Source organism: Trichophyton rubrum, assembly GCF_000151425.1.
Source record: "Trichophyton rubrum CBS 118892 genomic scaffold supercont2.3, whole genome shotgun sequence".
Taxonomy (NCBI): domain Eukaryota; kingdom Fungi; phylum Ascomycota; class Eurotiomycetes; order Onygenales; family Arthrodermataceae; genus Trichophyton; species Trichophyton rubrum.
The window spans coordinates 1204338-1222784 of NW_003456426.1; the positions used below are offsets into that span (position 1 = coordinate 1204338).

General features: G+C 50.0%; 8 protein-coding genes across 9 annotated transcripts; 5 read left to right on the forward strand and 3 right to left on the reverse strand.

Moving 5' to 3' along the window:
- Positions 1–2: 2 nt before the first annotated feature.
- On the reverse strand, positions 3–1578 carry TERG_03177 (uncharacterized protein; the record flags this gene model as incomplete). The annotated part of the gene is made up of 3 exons (XM_003236080.1): positions 3–159; positions 233–1248; positions 1369–1578. 3 exons carry the CDS (start codon positions 1576–1578, stop codon positions 3–5), a joined length of 1383 nt encoding a protein of 460 aa, XP_003236128.1.
- A 2219-nt stretch (positions 1579–3797) lies between these two features.
- Positions 3798–5050, forward strand: TERG_03179 (uncharacterized protein; the record flags this gene model as incomplete). The annotated part of the gene is made up of 4 exons (XM_003236082.2): positions 3798–4318; positions 4383–4711; positions 4765–4866; positions 4936–5050. Exons 1-4 carry the CDS (start codon positions 3941–3943, stop codon positions 5048–5050), a joined length of 924 nt encoding a protein of 307 aa, XP_003236130.2. The 5' UTR covers positions 3798–3940.
- Positions 5051–5374: 324 nt separating this feature from the next.
- On the reverse strand, positions 5375–6294 carry TERG_03180 (uncharacterized protein; the record flags this gene model as incomplete). The annotated part of the gene is made up of 3 exons (XM_003236083.1): positions 5375–5743; positions 5795–6055; positions 6184–6294. The coding sequence occupies 3 exons, from the start codon at positions 6292–6294 to the stop codon at positions 5375–5377; spliced, it is 741 nt and encodes a 246-aa protein (XP_003236131.1).
- Positions 6295–6754: 460 nt separating this feature from the next.
- TERG_03181 (uncharacterized protein) lies at positions 6755–7613 on the forward strand (the record flags this gene model as incomplete). Its single annotated transcript, XM_003236084.1, has 2 exons — positions 6755–6853; positions 6948–7613. The coding sequence occupies 2 exons, from the start codon at positions 6755–6757 to the stop codon at positions 7611–7613; spliced, it is 765 nt and encodes a 254-aa protein (XP_003236132.1).
- Positions 7614–8847: 1234 nt separating this feature from the next.
- Positions 8848–10923, forward strand: TERG_03182 (uncharacterized protein; the record flags this gene model as incomplete). Its single annotated transcript, XM_003236085.2, has 1 exon — positions 8848–10923. One exon carries the CDS (start codon positions 8848–8850, stop codon positions 10921–10923), a length of 2076 nt encoding a protein of 691 aa, XP_003236133.2.
- Positions 10924–11820: 897 nt separating this feature from the next.
- Positions 11821–12176, forward strand: TERG_03183 (uncharacterized protein; the record flags this gene model as incomplete). Its single annotated transcript, XM_003236086.1, has 2 exons — positions 11821–12031; positions 12082–12176. 2 exons carry the CDS (start codon positions 11821–11823, stop codon positions 12174–12176), a joined length of 306 nt encoding a protein of 101 aa, XP_003236134.1.
- An 865-nt stretch (positions 12177–13041) lies between these two features.
- Positions 13042–14200, reverse strand: TERG_03184 (the record flags this gene model as incomplete). Of its 2 annotated transcripts, XM_003236087.1 has the most annotated exons (4): positions 13042–13416; positions 13477–13694; positions 13770–14041; positions 14097–14200. In XM_003236087.1, 4 exons carry the CDS (start codon positions 14198–14200, stop codon positions 13042–13044), a joined length of 969 nt encoding a protein of 322 aa, XP_003236135.1. The 2 variants fall into 2 exon arrangements, with proteins under 2 accessions (XP_003236135.1, XP_047605871.1); XM_047749534.1 differs by lacking the exon at positions 14097–14200 and having other exon boundaries at positions 13770–14055.
- Positions 14201–14782: 582 nt separating this feature from the next.
- Positions 14783–15352, forward strand: TERG_03185 (uncharacterized protein; the record flags this gene model as incomplete). Its single annotated transcript, XM_003236088.1, has 1 exon — positions 14783–15352. One exon carries the CDS (start codon positions 14783–14785, stop codon positions 15350–15352), a length of 570 nt encoding a protein of 189 aa, XP_003236136.1.
- Between the last annotated feature and the right edge of the window lie 3095 nt (positions 15353–18447).

The window sequence follows — 18447 nt, forward strand, 5'->3', positions numbered from 1 at the left end:
CTTCAGTGGAGGTACCTGCCGTCGAGGCACGGGCATTTCTGATCCTTTCTTCTTTCCCTGGCATCGATGGCAGGGTCTCCTTCGATGCCGGTGATGGTATCATGATGCTGTTGCTGTTGCTGTTGCTGTTCCTGTGCATCCGGATTGAGATTTATTCGGCTATCAGGCTGTTAGTATATACACATATATATCTATAGACATATACAGGTAAAATGTAGTAAGGTAGACGTACCAGAGAGGACAGGTGCCGGAGACGTCGACGAGCCATGGATCGACGCACTCTGGGTGGAAGGAGTGGTTGCATGGCAGGAGACGAACGTCCTGGCCACGAACAAACTCGTCCGTGCAGATGGGACAGGTGGTGGACGGTTCTCGCTCGGAAGCTGCTGAGCCCGCAGCTGAGCCCGATGGAGACGCAGAACGAGGCTGCTGCTGCTGCTGCTGCTGCTCTACCGGGACATCCGCCGTAGATGGTGCTGGTGCAGGTGCATTATCAACCGTGTTAGAATCAACGGGTGCAGTAGCAGCAGTATTTTGCTGCCGTGACTCTGGCCGAGTATGAGGATGGGAATCGTCACCGAGCTCGACGTCATGCTGCTTTGAGCGCTGCTCTCTGTCCTCGCCGAACTTGACGATGGGCAACGTATCCAGCATCGCCCTGGCAATCCCCTTTGCTCGACTCTGCCTGGCTCGACCGGGCACATTGCGCGGCCCGTAGCGATCCGGATGGCGGTGCGCACGGATGGCACCGGTCAAGATGACCGCCAGAAACAAGATGGTGATGATGCCGGTGACGGTGTAGAGGATGATCATGGCGGTGTTGCGGGTGGTTTCGACTCCGTTGTTGCGCGGGTCTCCATGGTGCGGCCGCGCGGGCTGGGGGTCTTCCTGCAGCGACTGGGCGGCCGTGACAGGGCCGGCGGTCGAGATGGTCGCATTATGGCGCTCGGTCGAGGTGAGCAGGGCGTTGGCGAGCTCCGGGTCCCGCAGCGAGAAGATGGGTTTGTAGCTAGTAGCCGGGTCCTCGTCGTGGTCGGCCTCGTAGTCGCAGCGCACGGCGTGGGTGGTGTACAGCAGGATGGCGGCGGGACGGCGGGAGGCGGCGAGCAGGGCGCCCAGAGTGTCATTTGGGTCGATGTTGCCCGGGTAGTCGTCCGGGTCGCAGGAGAGATACGCAATGTCCGTCTCCTTGAGCCGCTGGGCGTTCCTGTGGCTCACGATGACCAGCCGGCCGGCGATGCGAAGGTCCTGCGCTGCAGTCAGTATATACAGTCGATATTATTACATGCAGACGGCACACGACACCAACGCCGCCGCCGCCACCACGACAACACCACGACAACAAAAGACGAAGAAGAAGGAGATCACCTTTAAAGATTCATCGGGGGCGAAGAGGTTCGACGTCGACGGGTAGAGATGCAGCTTCACGCGGTCGTCGTAGGGCTCTGGGTCGAGGTCGAGCGAGTACAGCGGGCTGCCGACCTGCAGCTGGCCGCGGGTGTCGAGCGGCGAGATCGACTGGGCGGCGGCGAGTGCTAGGCTGAGCCCGAGGGCGAGAAGCCGCCAGAGGGAGGCCATGCTGGGGACATGAGAGTGGGAGGTTGAAGGTGCGAAGATGTTGAAGAGTTGAAGAGGTTGAGGTTGAAGTTGAGGCTGGAGAAATTGGCAGATGAGACGATCGACAAGAGACGCAAGATGAAACCCGGATGTCTCGCGGGCGACCCGGCGGTACTTCGAGGTACTTTTGGATGCTCTAGTAAGTGTTCGACCAGGTGGACATGTGCCCCAGCTGACTCTTGACTATGTTTGCTGCTTGCTAGGCGAGGCGATCGGCTGTTACTGCTCGCTCGCTGCGGGCGCTGCTCCAGCCCGAGCAATGAGGACGCCTGCCTGGCCTCGTATTCCGCATCCTTTTCTCCTCTCGCGCTGCATTAGCGGCTGATCTTCCTGCTGGAGACGTCATCGGCCTGTGGGAGATGCGATCACGACGTGGGGATACGTGGAGGCTGGCGATCAATTGAAGGCTCACTTGGATACACACATGGACGGCTGAAGAGGCGGCAGGATACTGGATATAAACTACCCTGAGACCCTGAGATACCCAGAGTAGAGAGTTTCATCTTGACTCAACTTGCTCGATGTCGATGAGCCGATTTGGTTGTTGATATTGGCAACCTGATAGGGCCATCTTTATACCCTTCTTCATATCTACAAGGACCGAGTTAAGGACGAGATCAGATTGAGAAGTGACTGAGAAGGCTCAGATGATACTAGCAGAGACTAAGCAGTGATGTCTTTTTACGCCGTCCAGCATCTCTCTTGGGCTATAAACAGTCATCTCGATGACTGTCTCGATCGATGTACCAACTACCAACTCCAACTGATATCAATCAATTTAACAACCATCATCCATCTAGAATCATTACACTGTGTCTCTGCATTGCTAGATCAAGTGAGGGCGGAATGAACAACATCTAGGAGTCTTGCACTGTCTGCCTACGCCGTGACGAGAGCCACGCCGTCAGCCCCTTCGAAGTTCTATATTCTCGGTCTGGCTCCTACAATTATATATTAGCTTGTATCTTGATTTTATATGCCAGGAGGAAGATCACCGCGAATACATGGATCCATTGGAGGATTAAGGCACGGGGGGTTATGGCCAGAGTGTATAGAAGTAGAGTAGTAATAGCAGTGATATGTTGATGTTGATATTGGTACTCTCGAGAGAAAAGAAGACGCAGAAGAAGATAAAGTGATCTTATTCACTGCTATATACAGTCAATATGAAGCTGTATTTTATAAAGGCAGCACTTGTCTCAGATCCTATATGTGTTACTTCTAGCGTAGAATAAATTGACTCGTGATAGTGACCGGCGGAAAAGCGGAAAATCCAATCTTGGTGACCTCAACTCAACACTCGACGGCGGTCAATTGGACAAGCGACTCAGATGGATACACAGAAGAGATGCACAGCTGATACAAGATACCCAGAGATACCCAGAGAAGACAGAAAGACGTCTAGCACAGGACAGGGCAGACGTCGAAGGGCCGGCCGTCCTCGTCGACCGTGCTGCTGGCTCCCTTGCAGTGGGAAGAGCTGTAGATGTCGCAGACGCCGCCGGTCAAGCAGCCAGAGACATACGGACGGCCGTCGAGTGGTTGGTCTATCAGCGTGATTGATACTGAGATCAAGAGAAGAGAAGACATACCGTTGGAGATGAGGTTGGTGCAGATGGACCAGGTCGCGTCGACGGGTCAGCAGTCCTCTTTACCTACTTGCTTGCATATCTGGAGGCCAGCACCCTCGCAGACAGTGACGGAGAGCATGCTGACCAGCACGGCGGTGACGTTAGAGAGCTTCGCCTTGATTTAACCTGCTTGACGTCGATTGATTTCGATTGAAATGACTTAGTTTTCTATTTGATAGCGATGGTGAGCCATCTTTATACCTCTATTCTACGTGTCTACCAGGACCGAGATGGAGTTGAGAAAAGACCGAGAAAGACTCAGATAGTACTGGCAGGGACTGAGGAGTGGTGTCCTCTCACGCCTGTCCAGCATCTCGCTCTGGTCCCTGAGCAGTCATCTTCTAACTAACACCCTTAGGTCTTACTACATGGTCTCCAACTTATATATCAACGCCTTAAAGCATCAATTTAAGGACTTTTATCCACCTGTATTGGTGCAACGGTGCCTCTCGTATCCCTTAGGCCAAGCGGGAGCGGAATAAAGACGATCTCGTATTAAGAAATCCAGCACTGCCTTCCCACCCGCCCAGCGTACGCCCTGACAAGAGCCAAAGACAGACCAGACTGGACACACTTGGAAATCAGGTTCCAGCAACCGCCAAAAAGATGGCAGTTCAAGTCGTATCACAAAATTCGAGCCGCAGTGCTGATCAGTGGGATTGTTTCTATATTTATCGTCCAGCTATAGATATATGAACAACCCCCTTCGACCACGTACAGCTCAAACAACAACTTGGATATCAACATCCAACTATACTCGACATCTCAAGATGAAGCCTTCTACAGTCGTGATCAGCCTGCTCCTTAGCGCTGTGAGCGCCTCTCCCGCCCATACTGCCCTCCTCAGCCGAGCTGTTGGATCCAAATGCACGGCTTTCGAGGGCGAAGGATCATGCCAGAAGTCAAGCACCTGCAAGGGAATCTCGTACTCTCAGGCTCTCTGCCCGAACGATCCAGTCGATGTCCAATGCTGCGTTGAACATGAGTGCAGCACCGGTGCCGGCCATGGGTTCTGCCGCAGCCTCTCAAACGGTTGTCCAGGCGGTCGTTTCGATAAGGGATCCGGCCCAGTATGACATCCCTCTGTCTACATCTGTTACTACCCATGAACTATAAGCTAATACTGCCGTCTAGGAGTGGCCATGCCCAGGCGGCGATAACATACAATGTTGCATCAAGAGAGAAGACGACAATGATCCCCCTACTCCAGGCAACGGTAGTGTCGGCCAGCAGATCCTCGACAAGGCCTTGACTGCAGCAGGTGTACCATATGCCTGGGGAGGAGGCAGCTGCGAGGGTCCAACTCACGATATGCCCCCCTGGCAGAACGGTGAGATCGGGTACGACTGTTCCGGCCTAATAGGCTGGGCTGTCTGCCAGGTTACGGGACGAGATTTATTCAGCGAAGGACTGCGAGTTACTAGGTCCATGTACTGTGCTTCAGAGGAGAAGCTGCGCTATAAGTATGTTCTATGTTTCTTCCTCATGGCTTACCTTGTTGCTAACGATGGACTAGGAAATACCCCTTTGCCGAACGCAAGCCAGGAGACGCCGTGTTCTTCGGCGGGAGCTGTGATTGTGGAAATCCGGATACCATCCACCATGTTGGCCTGATGATGTATGCATATCCTATAAGTCTTCATCTTCATCGTCTATTTTCTCTTCATCACTTGCTGACTTTCTCTAGGGACTCTGGGGATCGTATGTGGAATGCGCCCAACGACGATGTCAACCAGGTGCAGGAGAACAATATCTCGGGTTTCGGCGAGAAGCCTTGTCCAGACGTCGTTCGATTTGAGTAAATCGAACTGGTATATAGCGGGCTTTTCTTCTTGTATACTCTACTATTCTTCTTCTTCTTAGTGATAAGCTGAGGTCGACCAGTTCGCTACGGTTTAGTTGCAACCCCTGCTCTTACTACTCTTGTTAAGCCTTTACCCCTAAATAAGATTTGCTCCTCTTCTACCATTTTTCATATTAATTGCCTATTTTCTTTTCTTACCCTAATATTCGGCTCTTACTATTGCTATAGCAGTTCTACTATAGTCTCAGATACCTAATCTTACTCAACTCCATCAAGATACCACTCCGCGATTACTATAAATATCACAGCTCGTTTCACCGAACTAAACATGGTATCCAATGTATATTAATGGAAAATCACTTCTACACCCACAAAATTCCTGTCCTATCGGGTTGTTATAACAGTCCACAAGCAAGGGAGGCTGGTCGGTATGCCCCGAAGCCAGCTCAACCTCCGCAGCCCTACGCCTCACCTGGCCAGGCAGAACATGTCTACCCGCCTTGTTCCACAGCGGCAGCTCCTCTCTGATCACCGCATCAACGTCCTGTTCCCGGTTGAGCCGGCTGATGAGGGAAGATTTCTTCGCTGTGGCCCCACCGACAGTATAAGCCCATGACACCAGAGCACCGGACTGGTTGGCATTGAAAACGACCTGATCTGTAGTAGATAGGGTGATTGACTGCTGAGAGCTCTAAGCAATGTTAGTATGACGGCTACAAACGATGGTATATTATGTCCTTACCTTGACATCCTGTATGAGCAGTTCGGTGGCTGTCTCTTCGGTCAGGAAAAATGGGAAGGAGACTTCAGAGCACCCCTTTGTGCGGCAAAGATGGCCGTACCCGACTGTGGGAAGTCCGATGGGGTCCGGAGCAGGACGAAGAACGAAGCCTTCGAAGTGCTTGATCAGGCCGATTGTTTCGTCATTGACGTTGGATCCAATGCAGTCTCGTTTGAACTTGGAGCTGGGCCAGGGCAGGGATAGCGAGTAGTAGGATAGTTGCTAGATGTGTCTTGATGGTCTCTTGACGTTGGCTGATAGTGATGGGATGGTGTTATTCAACTAGCCTTGATGTCTCTCTGTCTTTATATCTCATATCCATCTCAATATAGACGACATCGACGGCTGACACCGAGTGCCATGGACAATATACTGGCATGACAATAACCATCAAGTCGACAACCGTAGGTAATATCCGTAGGGCTGAGGACCGGAGTTGCAGTGACTCCTGGCACTGACATGGCCGTGTTTGAGATGTCAGATTGCAGGGTCCCAGGGGCTCCAAGTGACCTAATTATATCATTATTCCCCGACGTTTGACTAGCAGAAGAAGCAGTTAGCAAGCAATGCTACTGTATCACTACTCCGGGCCGTCTGTTTAAAAGGAGGATGGATGTTTGGTGGAGGTTCGTGGCCACCTTACCCCTGAGCCTGTTTGCGGCCCGTAAGCCGTCCGCGCCCTGGGACCTTAAGGCGTCCAGGAGCTAAACGGAGCTGATGAGACTAAAGACGAGAAGATCTTACTCTCAGGGTACGAACAATGAGCATATCTGGCTGAGGACAAGGGCGTAGAGTACGTATGCCTGGCCTTGGTGACGGGTATAAAGCGAGAGGCCGGCCATAGAACATCCACAGAGCATCAAACCGTTACCATAGAGAATAGATCATAGTCCATTAGCCATAGATATCATCGTCTTCGCCATGAAGTCTCTTCTTCTCGCTCTGTTGGTTTTTGTTTCGGCTGCTGCTGCTGCTGCGTCGGCCGTCGACGTCCCTCTCGTCCCTTGCCAGACGCCCGAAGTAAGAAAACTCCAACATCTCGACGTCAACGACACTTCTTCAACGACATCCAGCATCGCCAGCTCACAACTGACTAACTGCCAAACGCCAACAGGGCCGTGGAATCTGCCAGGTCACCGGTCGGTGCTTCGGAACCTCCAAATGGTATCTATCTCCTCGCTCTGGCTCTGCCGGTGGAATGGAATCGGATACTGACAGCTGTAGGCACCCCAGCTGCCCCATCACCGGCCGCTGCTGCATCAGCCCTCTGGCCAGACGAGAAGAACCAGATGAATGCTCGTCGCCAGCCCCGAATTCGTGCAGTTTCTACTCGGCGTGTCTCGAGAAAGGGATCCCCTGTGGGCCGGACGGCTACGCTCTCGCTTATGGAGACCGCTACTGCAACCGCTTCTCAGCCGCAAGCCCACAGCTCTCCGCCAGCGGCCAGGAATGGGTCACCAAGACGATGCTCTGCCTGCAACAGAAACTGGTGCCTGTGGCCCTGGGGAAAGATGAGCAGGTCTCGACCTGTCCGGCTGTGAGGGAGTTTGCCTTCTCGACACACCCGGAGTGTTACATCCAGGGGGGTGTCTGTCTGCTGGCCCCGACGGACTGGCTGGTCATCGTGGGCACGGTTGGCTTTACGGAGCTGTTTGATAGCGTCGAGGCCCTGGCTACCACGCTGAAGACCGTCAAGGGCTGTCTCGACTTTTATCTCTGGCTCATCAGGAACAACTTCATCCATCAGCCGTTGGACTTAAACTCGGTCCAATCCAACTAGCTAACTACTATTCGCCAACAATAATGACCAGAGTAATACTACCCCTGCTATAGACGCACGGCGTACGGTCCTCTCCTCAAGGTCGACCTGTCAGCCCGCTGGACGCAAGGATACGTAATGCTCAATGCCCACGAAGCCGGTGGAGCGTTGTTCTGGGCCTGGTGGAGATGAAACCCGGCTGCCTCTCGCTGCCGTCTTTTCTTTTCTTCTTCATCTCGGCCTTTTTCCTCTCGTCTTTCTTCATCTCCATCTTTTTCTCTCCCTCGTTTTTTAACTCCGCTGATCAGTCTTTACCTGCTTTGTTCCTTGTTCATCGTCACGCTCATTTGTTTCTTGTCGGGATCTTCCCTTCGCTCGTTTTATATCTTACGGTAACCCTGACATTCATTACATCTATCCCCGGTTCATCGAAGTAGTTATATATTCCTTCTTTCCCTCCATATCTGCTTTTGCTTGCTCGCGTTGCTCCTGTCAATCATTCCCCATGTCCAGCCGTCCTGGCATCGGCAAGCGGTTCTCCCACGACAGGTTCACCATCCTCCCGGACTCAGATCCCAACTCCAACGGCAATCCCAACGGCAGCGGCATGTCCAAGGACGCCACTATCGACATCCCTCTGACGGCCGTGCCTAGTGTGTCACAGACTGGTGCCCGCAAGCCGGAAGACGGCGAGCACTACTTCGAAAAGGGCCATGATGGTGTTGGTGATGCCGGCGGCGAGGGCGCAGAACGCCAGATAGGCGGCCGCCGTCGAGCTCACGGCCATCACCATTACGGTGACAGATCGGCCACCTCAGACGAAGACGGGACCATCACCCGTATGGGGAGATTTTACAACAAGATCCTCAATTTCTCCGTCGTCACTAGATATTTCATCTATGTCCTGCCTCTCGCTTTGCTTTTTGCCGTGCCTATCATAGTTGGTGCCGTTGCTGCTCCCACTGCCAGCATTGGTGGTGTCCGCATCGTCTGGTTCTTCGCCTGGGTTGAGATCGTCTGGCTCAGCTTGTGGGTGTCAAAGGCCGTGGCTCACTATGTGCCGTTCGTCTTTCAGTTCCTCTGTGGTATCGTCAGCTCAGGGACCAGGAAGTATGCTCTCATCCTCAGGGCGTTGGAGATTCCCTTCTCCCTCGTCGGATGGGCCATTACCTCCCTGGCTACTTTCATTCCAGTGCGTATTCTCCCGTCAACGTCGGCTTCTACTGCTAATGCTAAATGCTATTGTCTCTAGGTGATGACCCGTAATCCCGATAATATCAAGGACCCCCGGATCCAGCCGTGGCAGACGGTTGTCAACAATATCTTGTTTGCCTGCTTCATCTCGTCTCTCATTCTGGCTGCCGAGAAGATCCTCGTTCAGCTGATTTCCATCTCCTACCACCGCAAGCAATTCGACTCGAAGATCCAAGAGTCCAAACGAAACGTCCATCTGATCAGCATGCTCTACGCTGCCTCCCGCAAGATGTTCCCGGAGTACTGCAAGGAGTTCGAAATGGAAGATTATATTATCAACGACTCCATCATGGGCATAACAGGCAAGAAGAAGGGCCATGGCCGTTCAGGATCTGCCTCTCCCATGCGTTTGATCCAGAACGTCGGTCAGAACGTGGGCCGAGTGGGTGACAAGATCACTGCCGCGTTCGGCCATGTCGCGCAAGAAATTACAGGAAAGCAGGTCTTTAACTCCACTTCTGCCCATTCAATTGTTATTCTGGCACTCGAGAAACGCAAGTCTTCTGAGGCCCTGGCTCGCCGCCTGTGGATGTCGTTTGTGCTTCAGGGACGAGATGCTCTGTACCTTGATGACTTATATGATGTCTTTGGGCCAGACCACCGTGCCGAAGCGGAGGAGTGCATGGCTGCTCTCGACAGAGATGATAACGGCGATATCAGCTTGGACGAGATGATCCTTACAGTCACTGAGTTCGGCAAGGCGAGACAGTCCATGAGCAAGTCCATGCATGATGTTGACCAGGCCATCAACGTCCTTGACAATCTCCTCTTAGCCGTCGTCTTCATCTTGGTCGTTCTCGTCTTCGTCGCATTCCTAAACAAGGGGTTTGGCACCACCTTGGCTGCCGGAGCTACGGCTCTTTTGTCCCTCTCCTTCGTTTTCGCTGCCACTGCCCAGGAGGTCCTCGGCTCATGCATCTACCTATTCGTCAAGCATCCTTACGATGTTGGTGATCGTGTCCATATCAACGACAATGAGCTCATGGTTGAGCACATCTCTCTTTTGTTCACCGTCTTCCGGAACATTCAGCACCACAAGACCATCCAGGTACCCAATATCGTGCTCAACACCCAATGGATTGAAAATGTCACTCGCTCCAAGGCCATGCGTGAACAGATCACGCTAACCTGCGACTTTGGTACCTCTTTCGGCGATATACAGCTTCTCAAACGTGAGATGCAAGCTTTTGTCCGGGCCAAGGATAACGCCCGTGACTTTGGCCCAGATGTCGATATCGAAGTCTCGGGTCTCGGAGAGATGAACAAACTTGAGCTCAAGGTTGAAATCCACCACAAATCCAACTGGCATAATGAAGTTGTTCGAGCCACCAGACGATCTAAGTTCCTCTGTGCATTGGTCCTAGCTATAAAGAAAATCCCGATCTACGGTCCTGGAGGTGGCGATGCCGCTCTCGGCGATATTTCCAAGCCATCGTACTCTGTCTCCATCTCCCATGAACAAGCCCAGCACAGCAAGGACGAATATGCCGCCAACAAGGAAGCCAAACGCATGATTCCAACGGACCAGATGGACGAGGCCCTCTCTGCGGATCCTGCACCCCTATCTCCTCGCCCGGGCGCTGGTACAGGTGCCGCAGCAGCAGCAGCAGCAGCAACTTCCGCCTCAGGCCTAACATACCGCGGCTCCACAGCGAGCAACTCAACGTCCAACGTCCACTCACCACATAACCCCGAAGCTGCATTCGCCAGCGCCCTTAACTCCCGTCCCCCAATGGAAAGCACCCCGTCCTCAGCAAATGTTACACAAGAACATCTTATCCGCGGACCCTCGACGGGACACAGACGCCTGAGCCAGAACCCTAACCAGAACCCATCTGGCCGTCAAGGCATGTCACCCAACACACCCGCTACCGAATACCAGCAATACGATTATGAGAATTCAAATAACCCATTCAGGGCAGCTAGTCCACCGGCCCAGATGTACGGCCAACCCGGTCCCTCCAGCCAGAGCCCGACCCCGACGGGTACTGTCCACCCCGCTACCATCATAGCCAGGGGTCAAGGTCAGGGACAACAAGGTCAGCCGCCGCTAGGCCAGGGGCCCCCGCGTGTCTAACGCAGTTGATCAATTGATTTGAATTGTTTTGAATGACGATAGGCATGGCGCGGTACGGTGTGATTTAAACTTCTAATCTCTTTAGGTTACGTGGACGGGTCAAAAGTTTCCTCTTTCCTTCTCCCAGATTGTTAACCATACGTTTCATTTGGCTCTTTTGATTTTATCGCTTATATTATAGACTACTCTCTCCTTCAGCACGAGCACCAGCACAAACTGCTTTCTTTAATGTTCTTAGCCAAACATGGCTTAGGATCCGTTCTGGCTGGGCCAAACACCTTCCTTCGTCTGCCTTATACGTCCTATACACATAAATATTTACTACATGAGTCTTATGAATTTTCTTATCTTTGGAGGGCATACTCCAGTGTACTGAGATTTGGTCTTTCCGGTCACCCATACCCTTAACATTCTCCTCTTTGTATATCACTTATGCCATAGCCTGTCGCTAGGCAGCCATTTTCTTCAAGCACTGAGAGATACGATGGTCACAGGTCCCATCACTTGTGGGTTGATTGGTTAATAGGTGATAAGACCACCTACGCGATATGTGGGCCGCATGCAACTAGCTGGGATGGTTGTCCTCATCACCAGGGGACCGCGCCGTAATTCTCTCATTTGAGGCGCAGAGCAGCCTGTTGAAGAAGCCGTTTGGTCGAAGGACGCTGGTTTACATGTTGGATCACGGCCCCCAAATGTGTGACTCGAATCCTGGCGCTTATCCTGGCACCTCCTACTATTTGACTGCTATATATTTATTTTCTCATCCTGACAGCCATGGGAAATCCGCTTCTTCAACCTGTCCTCCATACAAATCACCATCTATTGATTTCCCATATTTGACATAAACCAAGTCTATCCTTACCTTTCGTCCTCTTCGAAAATTCCGAGACCACCATGTTCAGAGCCTGTCAATTCATCAAGTATATTACTACCTCCGCGGGGCGACAAATCAGGGTTGCGTTTGTTACGAAAACGGACGTTTGGGAAAGGGCCTTTCTTTCAAAGGAAGTCCAGAATGAGTTTGCTGCAGTTGCTGAAAAGTACAAAGATACTATCAAGCCTGAGACCGTGACATTGGCTATGAAGAAGGTCTTCCCACTCTCAGGTCACTCCCAATAACTTTCAGCGCTTATAGTATCTTTTATAGGGAGGCAGAACATCCAAGCCAGAACGATCCTGCGAAGCATTTCACCGTATTCGAGCTTGACAAGGACGAAAAGGTTGTTGCGTCCAAACACTATTATAAATGAGCAGTCGATCCTTGTTGTGGATTTGATACGTCATGAGGCGGCGGATGGCGCAATTAGAAGCACAGAATGCACCTGGGTTACTCCGTACTTAGGAAGGTGACCCCATTCCGGTCCTCGACATGGGGATTGTTTCTGTTTTACTGTTAATTGGCGCCATGCTCTATGTACATGATAATCGATGACCAGCGGCTATCGCAATCACTGCTTCTATAGCCTTAAATATTGTCAAACTTCAGCTCTGCCTACCATTAGTGTGGGCTCACTCCTTTTAGTGTAGTGGCAGACTTCGATAAATATCCAAGCAAACAAGTTGTTTAACTAGTGACCAGTAACTCTGAAAAGGGGATCAAAAAGCTTTTTGGGTAATCTACATAACTAACTAGACCTTTATCTTAGTTCACTTGTCTAATCAGGGTTACGTACCTAACATGATTGATCAATACGATTACGTAGATTGTTCACCCACCGCTCTGCCAAACCGTAATATTAAGCGTTAAAAGGGCAATAACTACGGAGTACTTAAGAGGGAGAAGCGGAGAACTATCTTGGCTACGCCAATGAGGATAGAGGACACTAGTTGGTTAGCTCTGCGGCGCGTAAATAGTCATGGGACGAATCACGACCGCCGCCGTCAAACTCGCTCCATCACCCCCATCAACCACACTCTTCCTCTCTTCCCATGGATACTAGTTACCCTGGAGATCTTCATATTGAATCGAAAACAAGGCTAGCAAATATAAAAAGCATTAATTTTAATGAGATACAATTTAGTAAATCAAATAGGGGGAGATAATCTACGGAAGGTTAATACAAGCAGAGAAAGCAGATCATGGGATAACGAACGCATGTGGGAAAGTTGACGCATTTAATCAATTTCAGAGCCGGAAAACCAGGGATGCTCCAATGCCTCATGTGCCGTCACCCGTTGTTGGGGGTCCAAGTTCGTCATCTTTAAGATAATATCCTTGAACTCGGCATCATCAATGACATTTGACCACTCTAAGAAAGGCTTGTAAGGGTGGTAGTCAGCCACTCGATCGTCCCATAAAAACCCAAGGACCTGGCAGTTGATTTCATCGTCTCCAATATGTGTTATGAGCCCATTGAATCCCTTGCGATCCCCGAAATATGAAACTTGACGTTGCAAACGGATAACGTAAGGGAACGCACCCTGTGCTTCGTGTTTGCGCAAATCCTCGTCAGCACCAAAAATGACTTTTCCAAGCATGGCATAGATGCACTGGTTAAGCAATCATAAGTTAGCCATTAAGTAAATAATCAATTCGAATAGAAGACTTACCACAGCTGCAAAGGAAAATATATCAGATGGCTTATTGAGTTCGCCCTTCAGATGGGCTTCAGGGCTTCGCCAGTTATCATTACCAGCAAGCATTCCTTTGATGCATCTCCCCTTGGGAAGATAGGCTGCATTTTCAAGATCAATAATCTGGACCTGGTCAACGGTCATATCTGCACCAGTACCACGGTAGTTAACCATAATATTGTCAGGTTTGATATCTAAAATCTTCAGTTAGACTCACACTAATACTGACATGAGAACGGCTGAGGTAAAAGGACCCGTCATTCATTTACCTAGGTGAACAATATCGTGGCTATGTAGTTCCGCAATACCTCTCAAGCTGGCTTTTAAAATTTGTTTTCGGGCTTGTACCGGTAATTGCTTTCTAACAAGGCTTAGGAGATCATCATCCAGATATTTGTAGACAAAAGTTCGCTGGTTTGGAATCGTATCACAGGGTAGTCGTAGAAATGGGCTTTCACGCAGCCGTGGTCGGATATCTTCATTAAAACTGGAAAATATAGCTTCTGGGATGTCCTTCAAGACGAAATTTTCTTGACCGGACCTGAAATATCCCATGCGTTAGTCCAACATAATATTGAGGGCTGGTGTACTCTCACGTTGCCAACCAAACGCGGCCGAGATGTGGTCTTTCCTGGATCAATTGTTTGAAGATATAGCGGCGTCCCAGGGAGCCGATAACTTCGCTAGATGGAAGAGCCATGTTCGCCTCCCTTTCTCCTAACCCATTGACTATTTAACCCGAAACTTGTGAGAGATGAAAATCCAACAAATGAAGACAACCATTTGTTTTATTGAAGAGCCCAGCCTTTTATCAGCCCCGAAGAGGACTTGTTTGCACTGTTTACACAAGCTTTCCTGATGATTAATAAACTTCCGGTAAAATATTAATACTATCCGGATTATATAATTGCATGACTAATCACGGACGGGTATTAATATTATACCGAAGGCGTATTTATAAGCAACAAAATCAATGCAAACAGAGCAAACCCATCACGTGCCCCTCTTTTTTTTTACCCCAACTTTTCTGCTGTCAAAATGCGACGCCGACGACGCCTCAACTTCAGCTGCATCTTCGTGTCCCTCTGCTGAGATCATGACGATATCTCGCTCTGCAGGCAACTTCTGACCCGCCGCGGAGCCAGCTGGGCTCATAGAGAAGCGCCCTGATATATACCCAGGGCTGCGCGCAAGAAAGGCTAAAATACCCCCCCCCCCCTCCCAGATAACCGATCGGACCAAACCTGCCTGCAAGAGCAAAGATCAACATAAAAAAAGAGCCATGGCGGAGCCAACATCCACCTGCCAATCCACATCTACGACTCCATCTTTGACTCCAGAGACGGACACTCCAAGTTCCTCGACTTCGAATCTCTCGGACGATGGCATCCGCCTCTCGCCCAACGGCATCTACTTGACCCTTAGTGAAATGGGTCGACACGAGAAGTACCACTGGGCTCTGCTGATTGCCCACTCACCCACGGCCGGCACAGTTCTGCAGCAGCTCCGGCCCAACGATGAAGCAGAATGGGAGTACAGCATTCAGCCTGCGGACGTTACTACTTCCCGGGCCATGCTGGTTGCGCTCAAGGTGGGCGAGCTACCCGACGTCAACGCCGAGTGGTTGGCGGCGGTAGACGAGTGTGTGCGGTCCTCAAGCATACGGGACTCTGAGAAGTTTTCCTGTCGGGCCTGGGTGATGGGCGCCATCTTTGCGTTGGCAGATGGCGGATTTATTGATCTGGAGCCATGCTGGGTGAAGGTTGGGATGGTGGAGGAGGAAGCAAAGGCGTTGGTGGCTGGTGCTACTTCGCTGGATACAAGTATGGTGGTTTCGAGTAAGTATCTTTAAGGGGAGAGACCGATAGTGACGGGGACATGACTACTATGGATGAACTGGACTGAGAATCTACGCTGATTTTTTCTTTGATATGGAAAAACATTCTTGTCTCATCTGTGGCTGTGTTATGAAGACGGTGGAAGTGGTAATATTGGAAACTACGGGAATATCAATCTCGGTTTTTAAGCAAGCCTTTATTGAACTAACAATTTTACTAACCCTGCTATGCTTGTCGCCTTGGTTTTTGATGTATTTTTTTTGGTATGTATTTCATTTCACTGATCTTTGCTGCGTGTATAGGATATTCCATGTTGTATCCCGTATCTTCAGGGCTCAAGCTCCACTCTTCGCATAATAATTGGTACACTCCATTTCTTGGTATTGAGTTTCTTTATTCACTAATATAAGTATATACCCGATTTTTCAAGTCACTGTCTTGTAACAGTGGCCGGCTGCAGTCACTGGGACTTTGACACGTCAGTGACATACCTATCTATGAGTGAATATTATCCTGGGGGTTTGGGGTATATAAGCCTGCTCAATCTCCCAATTCCTCAATTCATTTCCTTCTTCCTTTTATACTTCATGCCTAAAGTATATTCTTTTTGATGTCTCTTTATTCCGCCCCTGCTTCGGGATACTTATAAGGGTATACCCAGGGGTATATATACCATGTGGCTGCATATACTATAGCAGTCCTAAGTTTCTCTGAGATACACTCGCTACATCTGGATATATCATCAGAGTCGATGCACTCACCCCGACAAGTCATCCACACAGCACATCCAGGAACGTCCCAGGCTACGAAAATTTAACCCTACTGCCGCATCAATCCTGACCCAACTACCGATGTCGCTTTTCTCCTCTCTCTTTTCGGACAAGGCATGTTCTGCTAATGCCTATGCGAGGGTATTACACAGCTCTTGAGTCGTGGTTGATTCCAACCAACTGCTAGCCGTGGCTGACAATTCCGAATCATCCTCTACTCATGCCTAGCAGAAGGATTCTGGATTCTACCATTTGGTCAAGAGGGCGAGCGGTGTCAGTAGACGCAGCGTTGATCTATGTAGCGCTATGAGTGAGGCGACAAAGTATCATCTATCAAGTCACCACGCCACATCGGGATCAGATGCAGTTCATGGAATATCCCCGAAATATTTTTTTGTTGCTTTCTTTACTCCGCGAGGCGTAACTACCCCTTACTGGAGTCACTCGCTCGAAATCCACTAAGGCGTCGGAAGAAGGTTCGGACCAACAAAGGGAAACTGCTCCTGGCCTGCCATCATGCTTTTGTGCCGCCCGTTCATCGACCGCCTGTCCTACGCTTCCGACCCTCTTACCAAGGACTTTGTTTTCGCCCACATAAGAGTGACGGCTATATGTAAGTCTTGCTTCATGGAAGATCATGAACGTGGCTTTATCACTGACTGCTATGCCGGAGAGGTCATGCCTGCCGACTTTGACAATCTAGAGATATGAAGAAATGCGTGGGATGTGGCTTATATATAGAGTCGTTCTTTTTGCGATGAAGCTTCATATCCATCTCTTATAACCATGGAGAGCTGACTACTAATCATCGACTCGAGTGCGATAGTGAGTTAAACTGCACCCATCGCATGGGCTACAGTGTCCATGTCTATGTCGATCCAAGGATGGGGAACCATCTTCAAGCTATATATATAATGAGTGTTCCTAACTATAGCATCCATGTCTACGTCGATCCATGGGTGAGGAACTATCTTTGAGCTATGCGGACTAATTATTCAAGTGGTCTCAACTATAGCGTCCACGTCTATGTCAATCCAGGGACGAGAAACCATCTTCGAGCTATATATACTGTTTAGGTGTTTTCAACTACAACGTCCATGTCTATGTCGATCCATGGGCGAGGAACTATCTTGAACTGCCTGCACCAATTGAGTGAAAGGCAAAAAAAAGGACCTTTTTTGGGGGGGATATTTGCCTATCAATCTGAAGACGAGTATTGGCTCGCCTTGAAAGTATGTAAATATGAAAGAACACAGGTATGCCGTATAGGTGTTCAAAATGCTAACCTATGGAAAGGTACGTCTCAATAAATCCAGCAATTCAGTCTCAAGGTCTTTCAGTCATCTTCGAGATTTTTACCCCATGTCTGCAAACTTACCCTCTTCGGATTCTCTCATTCGCCATTGCATGGAAAGCAGTCCGACAATAACATGGCCATGGAGCCATGTTTCACTGTCTATAATTAGCGCCTCTCTCACTATATCCCGAGCACAAAGTTATCTATCAGCTGTCGAGGGTGGACAGTTCAAACACCACGCAAAAGATCAAACAGATCATACAGTTTTGAATATAATGCGAGATGCACAGCATATATATAGTGGCTCTAGTGCTGTCTTCCCGCGGAAAAAGGGCCCGGGTTGTGTACTCGGCTGGTTAATGGAGTTGAGGAGATATTTATTTTGTCTCTGGCGTGCAATGCGGAAAGCCCTCGCATATGGTTAAGTACGTCTTCGATAAAAGACCTTGCCTCGATATTTGGAAAGCCTTCAAACATCACCATGTTTATATTCCACCTTTTCGAGGCTCGTTGAGGGGCAAGCAATTGGCCGACTGCACCGACTTGGTCAACGCAATGAGCAGAAGGTGTATATCATCTGCGGTATACATACATCGAACAGGTGGTATGAAGGCAACTCGGCCAGAAAAATGATACGCCAGCTGGTCGCTGAAAACTCAACCTTCTTTGAGGACTTCCTGAGACAGACAGTTCAGACGCTGACAGCTGGGTTGGAGTTACTAAACAGATTATCACAAAGTACACCGACTCATGCAAATCGACGATTCCGGGTAATTCGACCTCAGGATCACGACGGAGCAGATGACGAGTTACCACTCCAGCCCTGATTTGCAACCTATTTCCGCTGAGCTTCATGTTGCCGACTTCTTACCCATGCATTATGCAGTCTGCACCTTTCCCAGGATATCAAAAGCACATTGGTGGCATCAGCAGATTGTTATCAAACGGCTGAGCCAAAAAGGCACGCCTCCCAATTAGCAGCAGAGAGAATAGCTATTTTGTTGTCAGATTGTTACAGTTATCATACCCACAGAGTACGACT